We start from the raw sequence: 14,199 nt of genomic DNA on the forward strand, positions 1-14,199 counted from the left end.
CTGCATACTGCTGTCATGGAGCTAGGTATGACATTTGAGGCTGGCATAGAGGCTGGCAAAAAAAAATTGAAGTTTGTTTTTAGGGTGGGAGGGGGTTGGTGACCACTGGGGGAGTAAGGAGAGGTCATCCACGATTCCCTCCGGTGGTCATCTGGTCAGTTCAGGCACCTTTTTGAGGCTTGGTTGCAAGAAAAAATGGACCAAGTAAAGTCGGCCAAGTGCTCATCAGGGACGCCCTTCTTTTTTCCATTATCGGCCGAGGACGCCCATCTCTTAAGCACGCCCCAGTCCTGCCTTCACTACGCTGTCGACATGCCCCTCGTGAACTTTGGTCATCCCCGCGACAGAAAGCAGTTGAGGGTGCCCAAAATCGGCTTTCAATTATGCCTATTTGGGTGACCCTGAGAGAAGGACGCCCATCTTCCGATTTGTGTCAGAAGATGGATGTCCTTCTCTTTCGAAAATAAGCCTGTTAGTGGTCCTTTTACCATGCTGCGGTAAAAAGGGCAGTGGGGGCCATTTTTCCCACGTGCCAGGGCCCTTTTTCCTGCAGTGGGTAAAAAGCCCCTTTAAAAAATGGTCTTGCAGTGGGGAGCACTTACCATCACCAGTAAGGGCTCCTGTGATAACCCAGTGGTAACCGGACAGCACTGCCAGGTTAGCACCATGGTAAAAATTACAAATATATTTTTTGTTGCACTGGAAATGGCACACACTCAAAGCAGAACTACCACTAGAAACTGCATTGGGCTGGCAGTAGTTCTGGGTTGCCACGCGGCAACCCTTTAGTAAAAGGGCCCCTTAATGTGGGAAAAATGTCCTAATGCAGGATTATTACCATTTACTGGTGCTAATAGTGCAGCATTTATTTGGGGGGGGGAGGGGCTTGTCAGGAGCAGAGTGTTGAAGCACTATTCAGCCAGTGTACTGACATTAATGCACACTAACCCCCAAATTCTATATAGTGTGATGAGTTGCGTGCACAAATCTGAGCGTATTCTGATTTGCATGCGCAAATCAATCGGTTAACAAGCCAATCAGCGCTTGGAGGTCCATATTCTGAGTAGGACATCCTTTCTAAAATGCCACTCAACATGTATTTAAAACTAAAGAACTGGATTTTAGCAATACACAAAACACAATCAGTGCCGGAGAATGTGGTTAAGGCGGTTAGCTTAGCAGAGTTTAAGAAAGGTTTGGACGGCTTCCTGAAGGAAAAGGCCATAGAATGTTACTAAATGGACGTAGGGAAAAATCCACTATTCCTGGGACAAGCAGTACAAAATGCTTTGCTCCGTGGATCTTGTCGGGTGATTGCGACCTGAATTGGCCACTGTCGGAGACAGGGTGCTGGGCTAGATGGACCTTTGGTCTGACCCAGTGTGGCAATGCTTATGTTTTAGTGCTTTTTTCATAACTATAAGCTACAACTGGCATAGTGTCAAGTAACTCATGATAAAATTAAATGATGGATGAGGGTTTTATCTCTTTCAAGGGACTATCCTGTTTCTATGTGGAGGGAAAAAACCTTTGATAATTCAATTCTTTAAGGGAGAAAATTATCAATATGGACTACTGTTAAGATGTCTTGATTAGCAACAAGGTCTCATTGTATAAAATGGAATTTGTGTTAAAATAGCACGAGTTAGTGGTAAAATAACCCATCTTAATGGTAGCTCATGTTGACAACTACAACCTTGAAAGGTAGTACAAAAGGACCAGGTCTTACCAGCAAGAAAGAGCAAAGCTCCAATTGGTCTTGCCAAGCGAAGCTGTGGTACACAGAAGGCCACTAAGGAGAGGAGGAAACAGATGACAAGGAATATGAAGCCAAGTACCATCAGGGCAGCTGTTGCTCTTCCCCAAGCTATGAAAAAAAAAAAGAACAGACAAATTATCATATTAAAATTACATAAACTCCTCAGTACTGTGAGTTCAGTGACAATTTCAGTTTAGTGTGTGGTTTTTATTTCTCATACCAAATTTTTAGTCAACACAGTCATTGCATCTTCAAACTTTGCATAAGGCTCCATCATATGCTTCCTTTTAGACAAGGTACAGACAGGCCAGATAGAATCCAGTTTTCTTTAAGACTATCTCTAATGTTTATGAAATGGTGATAAGTTGAAGAACAGGCTCACACCCTTGTAGATAATGTTGATGACATAAACAACCCAGCAGGCTTCACTCACCACTAGTACCTACTATTCACTTTCTATAAATCTCATATCACAAAACGCAAGCTTGGATTTGAAACTGGCAAATAAATAAAGAGGGGGAGTTATCAATGTGGGCTACCATTAAGATAAGTTATTTTACTGTTAACCTGGGTCATTGCTAACTAGGTGTGAGTGCATAAAATGGGACGTGTGCTAAAACAGCACAAGTTGGGGAAAAATAACCCATCTTAATGGTAGCCCACGATAATAACTTCCTCCCAAATCTCAAATCCAAAAAATGCACCTGCTAAAGAGAATACGCTCTTTCCTTCAGGTTCATTACATTTCACAGTAATTTGCAAATAAAGAAAGCAGAGTTGGCCTTAGGCTGAATGAAGAGCCAATGCAGTAATAATCTGTGAGGCTTAAGCTCTAATTTCTCCTTTCAATATGTACTAAAATACAAGCAAATGGGTACATAAGACATGCCATGTTCTGTCAGACTTTGGATCCATCAAACCCTGTATCTTGTCTCTGACCAGTCCTGGTCCTTAGGACGTATCCAGCAGTTTCTTGAAGCTCCTTTCTAGAGATGAGTGATAGCTTTCCAAAGTCTAATTGGCTAATAATTATTTATTATACTTATTATAATAATTTGTCCAAATTCATTTAAAACCCAACTATGCTGGATTCCTTCACCACATCTGTCAATAAATTCCACATATTTCTTGTTTATTGAGTGAAAAATCTACTTTCTCCATTTTATTTTAAATCTGCTATCTGTCAGTTTCATGGAGTTTTCCTTTTCCTGGTATAATTTGAAGGCATAAGGAGTAGCCTAATGGTTAGTGCAGTAAGCTATGAACTTTGGGGACTGGGTTCAATTCCCACTGTAGTTTCTTGTGACCCTGGGCAAGTTACTCAACCCTCAATTACCCAGGTATAAACAAAACAGATGGTAATGCCACTAGGGACAGAGAAAAAGTGTCTGATTTAAATATGTAAACCACTTTCAGTGTACCACAAAAAGGCAATATACAAAATAACTATTCTCTATTTGCCTGTTCCTTCCTACTTATAACTTTCTAACCTCTGTCATATCTTGTCTGTTTTTCTTTAAAATGAAGAGCCCTATTTAGTTTAGCCTTTATACATAAGGGAATCATTCTATCCCTTTATCATTTTTGTTGCCCCTCTGAGTATTTTCCAGTTCCACTATAATATATAATGGAATGTTCCATTAAAAAGCCTCCACAAACAAACAGAAAACAGAATGCTCTGGAGAAAGTCAAGTTATATGGTTTTAACTTGGCAGTATCCTATGCATCTGGAATGAAAAGGCTTAGGATGAAGGTGAAAGGGGATAGAGTCTGGAGTAATCTAAGGAAAGGGTGGTGGGTGCATGCAATGACCTTCCAGTGGAAGTGGTGAAGACGAAGACTGTATCTGAATTCAAGAAAGCATAGGACAAGCACATAGTATGGATGGAAAGACTTGATAGGCTATGTGGTCTTTATCTGCTGTCATTTCCTTTTTCTATTTTTTGTGAAATGGGACAACTAGGAAATCATAAGATATCATCTATATAGTATAGATGGTACTTCACATCTGAGAGAGGCTTGATAAGCAATACCCTGAAATTTGTAGATTTATGCAGGAAAAGGTGTGGAGATATGGAGTTCATGATGCATGCCTTTTAGAGATGTCCAAAAGTAGAGACCTTCTGGAAAGCAAGCTATAAAGGAAACCATGAAGACTCAAAGCCTGTGGAAGTTGCAACATTTTGTATTGGGCCGGCCAGTCCCAGAAATTAAGAGGGAAGCTGGGAAATTCCTAAAGCAGTTGCTTGCAGCAGTGAAATGCTGGCATAGCAGTAAACGGGAAAAGAGAAGAGGCACTGGAAAGGTATTGGAAGAGGTAAACTGGAACAGCAGTGTGACAGATTGAATAAATATGGCACAAGAGATCCTAATCAAAAACAAAATTTATATGCAAGGGAGGAACAACCAATGAATAAGAACTGAGTGAGCTTTTGCAGTAATTTGCAAACTGGCATGGATAGTGGAAACAGTACTTCAGAGATCTGAAAGAAAGGGACACAGAGACACCAGTGGGATATGTGAAGCAGAGGAACATATGAAACAAACACATAATCAGTATACAGATTCTGCCCAACATTCAGCATGCAGCAGTAAGTGGCATCTGAGTCACTCACAGCTCACAGCCTCAGATATTCATGAATGTCCAAAGTCTCAGGAATCACCTGGAAATTAACCGGGTGCCGGACGATATTCAGACCAGCAGCCATTTAACTTCATCACATAAAGTTAGAACAGCCTTTTTGCTATCCTAACTTTCCCCCTGTTTACTAAACTGTGCTAGAGACTGCCATGTGGCAATGCCAACGCAGCCTATTCAAACTGAATGGGCTGTGCTGGCAGCACACTGCAGCTGCTAGCTCAGTTTAGTAAATGGGAGTTCATGTGGTTACTTAGGAGGTTAGTGAGCTAAAAACTGCTGCTAACCAGCTAAGTTCGCATTCTGCCAATCCCTCAGCTCAGTCCTACCCTAACCTAACTAGTTAGGGTATGGTCAGTTAATGGGATAGTCAGTGGCACTAATCGATTAAGTGCTGCTAAATATTCCCAGATATCCTCGGGCAAGCCATTAAACAGCCTGGAACCTCTCCTGGTCACGTAAATGGCTTTGAATCTCATGCGGATTGTTTGTAGTGGAGTTTCAGTGAACTATAAGTTTTATCATAAGTAAGCTATTCATGCATATGACCTGAGAACCTCACCACAAGTTGAGAAGTCAGTGTCAATGTAGAATGAACGATGTATACTTTCTTTCATGTAAACAGCTATCAAAGACCACACCATTATTATATATATTGGAGTTAAAGGAGAGTGTAGACACACAAAACTCAAAGTACTGGATTTCAGACATGCTGGCTTTAATAAAATGAGGAAGCACCCGAGGAAAGAGCTAACAGGATGGCAGGATAAAAGAAAAATGGAAAGTCAGTGGTCCAAGCTGAAAGGAGCAATAAAAATGGCAATGGATCATTGGGTAAGGAAAGTAAACAAAAGCAAGAGGAAAAAGAAACCTATATGGCTGACCAAACAACTGTTTGAAGGAATAAAGGTGGCATTTATGAAGTATAGAAGGACATAGAAAGAAGAACATAGAACAGAATACGCATAAAACTCAAAGAGTCAAAGACAGAAATACGGCTGACGAAAGTGCAAGTGGAAAAAATGGCTAGAGACATAAATAGAGGAAAGCTAGAAATGGAGTTGTGACACTGAAAGTTGCTATGAACCAGTAGGTGGAGAGTAATGAGGAAAAGGTGGACATACTAAACAAATACTTCTGTTCTGTGTTCACGAAAGAAAATCCTGGAGAAGGTCCTCTGTTGGCTGACCCAGACATATATGGAAGTGGAGTAGATATTGCAGCATTCACAGAAGAAAGTGTTTATGAACATCTGGAAAAACTGAAAATGGACAGAGCTGTAGGACCAGATGAAATACATCTGAGAATATTGAAGGAGCTCAAAGAGGTTCTAATTGGTCCTCTTAAAGGTTTGTATAATAGATCCTTGGAGATGGGGGGGGGGGAGTTCCATAGGATTGGAGAAAGGTGGATGTGGTCCCTCCCCACAAAAATGGTGACAGAGAAGAAGTGGGAAACTGCAGACCAGTAAGCCTCACTTTGGTGGTAAGAAAAATTATGGAGGAAAAGCATGGGCACCCCGTATAAGAGGCTTAGGGAGGGCTAAGCTTCCCCAGCCTGAACTGTGACCTTCCCTGCCCACTGGACCCACTGCCTCTCCCCTCCCATCCACTGCAACACAGTTTGGCTCCCTCCCATGGTACCTCCGCTGCCAGAACTGCGCTAATAAACAACCATAGAAGAGCACGGAACCTGGATCTCTGTGGTGCTGCTAGTGCTGGTCCCACCTCCTCTGATGTAAACTTCCAGAACTGGCACAAGAAACACTAGTCTCGCTGCAGAGAGCCCAATCCCATGCTCTTCTATGGTTGTTTATTAGTGTGAGCCCGACGGTGCAGGTGCAATGAAAATGAGAGAATGAAACTGTGCTGCAGGGTGGCAGTGGATGGAGAGGGAGGGAGGGAGAGAGAAATGAGGCAATACTGGATAAAGTGGGGGGAGAGACAGAGGTTATGGGCTGGACAGAATGAGAGACTGCAGACAGAGTAAATGTTGCATAGGAGGGGAGAGTGAGATATAGAGAGGGACAATGCTGGATGAGAGGAAGAGAGATAGGCAGGGGCAATATTAAATAGTGTAAGGAGTGGAGAGGAGAAAGAGGCATTGCTGCATGCCAGGGGGCGAGAAACAAGCAATGCTGGATGACAGGGGAATGGGGTATGTGGAGAGACATAGAAGAGATGCTGGATGCAGGGAGAGACAGAGAGGAGGCAATACTGCATGGCAGGAGGAGAGAGGGGACAATGCTGGATGTGGCATGTGGGGAGAGAGACAGACAAACAAACAAAGGCAATGCTGGATAGTAGGGTAAGGGAACAGGAAAAGGAATGGGATTTGATATGCCACTTTTCTGTGTTTTTTACAACTATATTCAAAGTGGTTTACGTGTATATACAGGTACTTATTTGTACCTGGGGCAATGGAGGGTTAAGTGACTTGCCCAGAGTCACAAGGAGGTGCAGTGGGAATTGAACCCAGTTCCCTAGGATCAAAGTCTGCTGCACTAACCACTAAGCTACTCCTCCAGAAAGAGAGACAGAGGAGATACTGGATGGTGGAGGGAGAAGGAGGAGAGAAAGACAAGAAGGGATACTAGTTGGAAGGGGTAGAAAGAGAGAGACAAGAGATGGGATGCTGGATGGCAGGGGAGGGAGAGAGAGAGAGACAAGATAGGAGTTTCTGGATGGCAGGTAGGAGAGAGAGATGAGAGGTGATGCAGGATGGTAAAGGGGGAGAGAGAGAGATAGAAGATGCTGGATGGTAGGTGATAGAAACAGAAGGAGAAGAGATGCAGGATGGCAAAGGTAGAGAGAGAAGAGGATGTGATGCCGGATGGTGGTAGGAAAGAGAGCGGCAGACAAGATACTGGATGGCAGGTGATAGAAACAGAAAAGGAGGAGATGTTGGATGGCAGGGGCAGAGAAAGAAGAGATCCTGGATGGCAGTGGGAGAGAGGAAAGAGCTAGTGAAAAACTAGGGAATAAGAGAAAGGAGAACAGGAGGGCCAAAGTGAGGGAAAGAGATGAAAAGCTGTAGGTAGATGCGGTAAAAAGAGGGAGATTGAAGCTAGATAATATGAATGAAATAGAAAAAATGGAAGAAAGCCAATTGGAACAGATCAGTTTTGGCATTGGGTGTGGTGTAAGAGGTGAAAAAGACAGAAGTAGAAAAAAGAATTACATATAGAAAGGAGACCCTTGCAAGAAGAATTAGAAGCAGGGCTTTTTTTGAGGGGGTACTGAGTACCGGCACCTTTTCCAGTGTCTTCTAAAATTGACCCATGGACCACAAGTTTTAATGAAAGAGCTCAGTCTCAAGATACCAATTCTGCCTTATCATAGATTCTGTGACTGGTTGCAGGGGGCATGGCCATTGTGGAGTAAGTCCCTCAGTGATCACCCCACCCCTGAAGGGTGGCCTGGCATTTGAATACCGGCACCTTTTTTGCTAGAAAAATTGCACTGATTAGAAGAGGACAGGAAAGCAGTAACTAGAGACCAGGACCAACACAATTATACAAATTAAATGGCCAGACAGCAAAGGTAAAAAAAGATAATTTTATTTTTAATTTAGGATGACGTAATGCAGCAGCTATGTTAGTCCACTTTAAAAGTTAATAAATATAAATAAAACAAAAAACATGGTGACCTTTATATGGGACTAAATACATTTTTTTTCAAGCTTTCGGAGACCAAAACCTAATTCTCAAGGTCAGGACAGTATGCTGCTGTAACAGTATGCTTGTCCTGACTTACCTCCATGTTTACTAAGCCACGCGGCAATGCCAATGAGTCGACATTAGCATATGGCAGCCGCTAGCATGGCTTAGTAAACAGGGGGGTTAAAAAAGGAGTTTTTGGCCTGCAAAAACTAGTCAAAAATTGTAATAAGTTAGTCCAATAAGAAGGTATCACCTTATTTTCTGTTTTTGTTTTATTTGTTCATTTTTAATGTAGCAATTGGAATATGTAAGTTTTTGAAATTTACATCTGCTCACTGTGGGGCCCTTTTACAAAGCCACGGTACGACTACAGCAGCAGTGGCATGCAGCAAATTGGCCCTGCCACTGGGCTACTGCAGCAGCCTGGCAGTACTTATAGTGTGTTCCGTGTGTCATTTCTAGCACCAGGGGCGTAGCCAGACCTCACCAGGAGGGGGGGGGCCAGAGCCCGAGGTGGGGGGCACTGTTTAGCTGCCCCCCAGAGCCGCCACCGCTGCCACATTGGACCCCCCTGCCAACGACCACCTTGAACCCCCTCCCGCCACCAACCCTCCCCCGCCGTCGCCACCCACCCCGCCACCGCAACAGATACCTTTTTTGCTGGCGGGGGTCCCTGAACCCTGCCAGCCGAAGAGAGTCTTCTTCAGCGCCAGAGTAGCGCCTTCGTTCAACGAAGTTCCTGGTGTAATCAGCTGTTTCTGACGCCTTACGTCCTGCATGGGGCTACGTGCACGGTGCAGGATCTAAGGCGTCAGAAACAGCTGATCGCACAAGGAACTTGGTTGAACGAAGGCGCTACTCCGGCACTGAAGATTTGAAGAACAATCTCTTCGGCTGGCGGGGTTCAGGGACCGCCGCCAGCAAACAAGGTATCTGATGCGGTGACGGTGGGGGAGGGTTGATGGCGGGAGGGGGGTTCAAGGGGATTGTCGGCAGGGGGGCCAGGGCCAAATCTACGGGGGCCCAGGCCCCCTCAAGCCCCACGTAGCTACGCCACTGTCTAGCACTCAAAAAATAATGTTATTTTTTTAGCACAAGGGGCTTTCCCAGCAGTAGCCCGGTTACCGCCAGATTAGCATAGGAACCCTTTACTGCCTCCTAAATAGGAGGCGGTAAGGGCTTCCCAAGAAATGGCCACAAAGCAAGTGCTTAACTTATTGCACAACCATTTTCATTTAAAAAAAAAAAATCCTTTTATCCACTACTGTAAAAGAGGGCCTCGGCGTGCGAGTTTTGTCACCACAGGGGTTCTTTTACCACAGCTTGGTAAAAGGATCCCTATATTTTGCATGGTTCAAAGGGACATGTCACTGTTTCTGTTTCTTTGGTTTTGCACTGTATGCAGAGCATGGCTTCTTGGGGTTCAGTTTAATTTTTGTCTACATATTTTTATTTTTAGTTTGTGGTTATTCTGTTCTTCATGAGGGTCTACCTATGATCATGTGTGGAAAAAAGGCCTGGCATTCTGTTTGCATCAAGTGTCTGGGTAGGACTGATCTGTACTGTTCCAGCTTGTTCAGTTTTCCAATAGGTACATTGATGTTCTTCTGCCCGCTGCAGTGTTTACAGTGTTGTTGTTTTTTTTCTCTAGGAAGAACTTTGTGTGACACCTGGAAGTCAGTGTTATGTCATGGTAGAATCTATATATATAAAACTCACCCTCAATGTTCTATTTGCTCTGACGTCACTAAAGCCAGTTCGTATGTTCGAAGCTCTGAAGCCACAGAAAATCAGTCTCTGGGCCCCGCCCTCGCGTCAAACGTTATGACGTTAAGGGCGGAGCACATTCAAGGAGCCAACTGCAAATCCCTAGCCGGAAGCAACCTGCAAGTCCCTCCCGGCCGGGTGGCGCGCAGAGTAGTGCGGCGGTTGCGCGTGTGCACGGGGAGCATGCGCAGTGGCTGGGGGCCGCGCCGGTAGGTACTGTAGCGCAGGAGAGAGGGCGGGAGGAGGAGGCGGCCCGGCAGCGCTTCGGCCTGTGCGGCCGGGATGGGGAGGAGGAGGACGGGAGAACTAAGCCATCGTCGTCCTGGAGGTGAAGAGCAGCGCACTGGCCGGTAAGGGTTGCGGTGCTGGGAGGGAGCGGTCTGGAGGCGCTGGAGCAGGAGGTGGGGTACCGGGTACCGTCTGCACTGCAGGGGCGGCTGAGGGGATGGGATCTGGGGGGCTGTTGGGTAGAAGAGAATGAGCTGCAGCGCGTGTTGTGTCCAGTGAGTCCCCCCCCCCAGGGGATGTTGTCCTGCGATGGTCCTACCCCTCCCCCCCCAGGGATGCTCTCTCCCCGTCCGTCCGTCCCCCCCCTCCAGGCACTGAGCAATTCCCTGGGTGGCTGGATGGGGAGCAGGGGACAGAGGAGACTCGCTGGGTGGCGGGAGGGGGGCAGGGGAGAGAACAGCATCGCTGGGGTGGATACAGGGAGGGGGAACCCTGGCACATACTCTCATTCTCACACACACACTCGCACCCACTTTCACTTTGTCACACACACACACACACTCGCACATTCACTCTCTCTCACAGTCACTCTGGCACATACTCTCATTCTCACACACACACACTCGCACCCACTCTCACTCTCTGTCACACACACACACACACTCGCACATTCACTCTCTCTCACAGTCACTCTCACAAACGCTCTCTCAAACATACATACTCCGAGGAAAACCTTGCTAGCGCCCGTTTCCTTTAAAACAGAAACGGGCCTTTTTTACTAGTTGTTTTATAAGTCCTGAGTAATTTTGCAGGGTTTTGTACTACTTCACAGTATGCCTGATACTGGATTTTGAATTTGGATTTAGTTCATGCCTTTTTCAACTGTAGCTCAATGAGAGTTACTACTACTACTACTTATCATTTCTATAGCGCTACAAGGCATACGCAGTGCTGTACACCATACCCAAAAAAGACAGTCCCTGCTCAAAGAGCTTACAATCTAGATAAGACAGGCAGACAGACAGAACAATTAAGGGTAAGGGAATAAAGAGGTGAGGATAAAAGGATAGGGCAAGTGAGCAGTGGTTAGGAGTCAAAAGCAGTGGTAAAGAGGTGGGCTTTAAGTCTGGACTTGAAAACGGCCAAAGAGGGGACTAGACGTACAGGCTCGGGAAGTCTATTTCAGGCGTGAGGTGCAGCAAGATAAAAGCAACGGAGTATGGAATTAGCAGTAGAGGAGAAGGGGACAGATAAGACAGATTTATCAACAGACGTTCTACTGTCTTTTCCGGAGATGGGAAGGCGGTAGAACGAGAGGACATGAAATGAGATTGAAGGGGGGCAGACTCAGGAAAGATGTCAGGAAGTATTTTTTCACGGAGAGGGTGGTGGATGCTTGGAATGCCCTCCCGCGGGAGGTGGTGGAGATGAAAACGGTAACGGAATTCAAACATGCGTGGGATATGCATAAAGGAATCCTGTGCAGTAGGAATGGATCCTCAGAAGCTTAGCCGAAATTGGTTGGCGGAGCAGGTGGGGGAAGAGAGGTTGGTGGTTGGGAGGCGAGGATAGTGGAGGGCAGGTTGCCATGGAGCCTAAACTAAAAATCAGACCTGGTGCCTAGGTTTTGCTGCCTGAAGATACTGTTTTCATGCCTGTCCACAGTCCCTCTCTCTTCCCCCAGGTTCATGGCACAGACAAGAGGGCACTCTCCCTCTTCCTACCTCCAGCCTCCCAAATCCAGCGTCTCTCTCTCTCACCCTTCCTCCCCCTCTCCCCTTGAAGCTTACCTCAGTCCTCAGTTTTGGCAGCAGCAACCATCAAGACACACTGCTCTGGCCGGCATCAGGGCCTTCCTTCTGTCAAGACCTTCCTTCTGTGAGGTAACTTCCTGCTTCCTCATGGGCGGGACTCATCAGAAGGATGGCCCCTGGAGCTGTGGAGCCCAGGGCAGCTGCCCTGTTTGCCTCCCCCCCTCAATACCAGCCCTCGATGAACCCTACCCAAAGAAAAGACCCAACATTGTCCGTGTTTCAACCAAAGAGCCTTCCTCAGGAGTCGAATCGGTTCAAGTCAGTCAACTTCACAGAATCATAAAACTTGTAAAACAAAAGGACTCTCGTTATGCTAGCAGATGTGCTCTCTTCACAAGTGATATCATCACTTCAAGAGTCATTTTGTTCTACATGTTTTGATTCTGTGAAGTTGACCAATTTGAACCGATCCAACCCCTGAGGAAGGCTCTTTTAGCTGAAACACAGTCCGTGTTGGGTCTTTTCTTAGGTCTGGTTTACCATTGGCAAATAAACTTTTGGACGCTCTTTTTCCGTGGTTTCCCTTGGTTACTTAGTAAGTCCCACTTTCATCTTTGCTTTGTTTTTTTACTTTTCCTGTGGAACGTGTGTGGATTCCATCTGTGGCCTAAAGGTTAGTGCAGTAGGCTTTGATCCTGGCAACCCGGGTTTCATTCCCACTTCAGCTCCTTGTGACCTTGGGCAAGTCTCTTAATCCTCCATTGCCCCAGGTACATCAACTTAGACTATGAGCCCTCTAGGGACAGAGAAAGTACTTGCTTATAATGTGTACAGCGCTGCGTATGTCTAGTAGCACCATAGAAATGATTAGTAGTAGTACTCTGTTACTAAACTGCCCACCTGATATGCAAATGCTCATACAACCTCCATACAATAAGCATAGCCTCTGTTTGAGGATGCATTCCCAACAGTGGGGGAGGTGCTTGCACTTATGCACATACTTTTGAAAATTCAAATCTATGCACATATTTTAACCCAGAATTACGTGCTCCAAAGATCAGGTGCAAATATACACATAGTAGATGACCATAGATAAAGACCTAAATGGTCCATCTAGTCTGTCCAACAGTCATACTCATTATCAACTCTTAATTAAACCAACAATGAATGTGCTATAAAATACCTGATCCTGTTTTTTCTTTGCCAATTCTGGGACATAGACTGTAGAAGTCCATCTAGCATTATCCTTACGTTCCAACTGCTGGAGCTGCTGTTGAAGCCCTCTCCAACCTATCCCAATCTGTCTTGTCATATATGGGTCACAGACCATAGACGTCTGCCCAGCACTGGCCTTAGTTACTCACAGCCAGTCACCCTCTAAGCAACACTCAACATATCAAAACACAAGCAGTCATTAAAATTTTGTATTTTCTGCCATCCATTTTCTGTGTTGATCCCATGCCTTTTTGATCTCTATTTATGGGATCCAGTGTACCATGTGCAGTGGCCTAAAGACAGTACTACCCTCAGCATTTCTCTGTATTCCTGAAGTTGGCAGCAACAGCAGCAGTGGGACAGGTTTCCTACCAGCACAGCTGTGGGTGGGTCTCTTCAGGAACCAGTCCTACTTGCCTAGGAGTTCTTTCCATCTACTGGGAGTAACTCAAGTGTATTTTTCTCATCAATTGGCATGCTGCTGCTTGCTTTGGAGATGGCACAGCTGTAGCACTGCCAGTGAGAGATCCATCCCTGTGCTCTCTAATCATAAAAGAAGCCGAGGGAGGGGCAGAGAATGGCTCAGAGTGGGTGCTGAATAATAGGCGTCTCAAATAATTATGAGCATAATAAGTTGAAAATTATGCTCTCTTCCAGTCCTTCTTGACATTTCAGACCACCTGTCATCTTTCCATTAAACGTTTTTGAACCTTTGGTTTACATTTCCCATATTCAGATTACAATTTTCCATATTGACTAATTCACAATTGTCTATGCACCAGGATGAAGGGGTGCCAAGGTTAAAGCAGCATCTTGACTATCCTTATTACTTACAATTCCCAATTCTCTGCAGCCTACCCGTGTCTCAGTACAAACCTTCCCCAGAAGGCAACTAGCATATCTTGATTTAAATAAACTGAGTGCGCGATTAGGAACCTTGCCAATATCTACAATAATTCAGATGCACCAGCCCAAACAAAAACGAGCGTCCACACAACTTCCACAGAAGGACCAAAGGTACAAAACGAGGGTGGAAAGGAGAAAATGTTCCAAAAGACACAGGCAGAAACTGGAGTCCAAACTTCTAAAACAGTTTATTTGCCAAAGTTCTCAAGCAGTAATCCACAAAGCAATGAAAAGATGACCCAGGTGGCCCTACATGGACCATGTTTTGGCA

At 45.3% G+C, this 14,199-nt stretch overlaps 1 protein-coding gene across 1 annotated transcript in view; it reads right to left on the bottom strand.

Moving 5' to 3' along the window:
• LOC115466931 (p53 apoptosis effector related to PMP-22-like) overlaps nucleotides 1-14,199 on the bottom strand; it is a 32,157-nt gene that overhangs the window by 4,622 nt on the left and 13,336 nt on the right. Inside the window, exon 2 of the mRNA XM_030198522.1 lies at nucleotides 1,730-1,867. Coding sequence (XP_030054382.1) covers nucleotides 1,730-1,867 — 138 coding nt within the window. The remainder of the gene's footprint in view (nucleotides 1-1,729; nucleotides 1,868-14,199) is intronic.

Source organism: Microcaecilia unicolor, chromosome 3 (assembly GCF_901765095.1).
Source record: "Microcaecilia unicolor chromosome 3, aMicUni1.1, whole genome shotgun sequence".
Classification (NCBI taxonomy): Eukaryota; Metazoa; Chordata; class Amphibia; order Gymnophiona; family Siphonopidae; genus Microcaecilia; species Microcaecilia unicolor.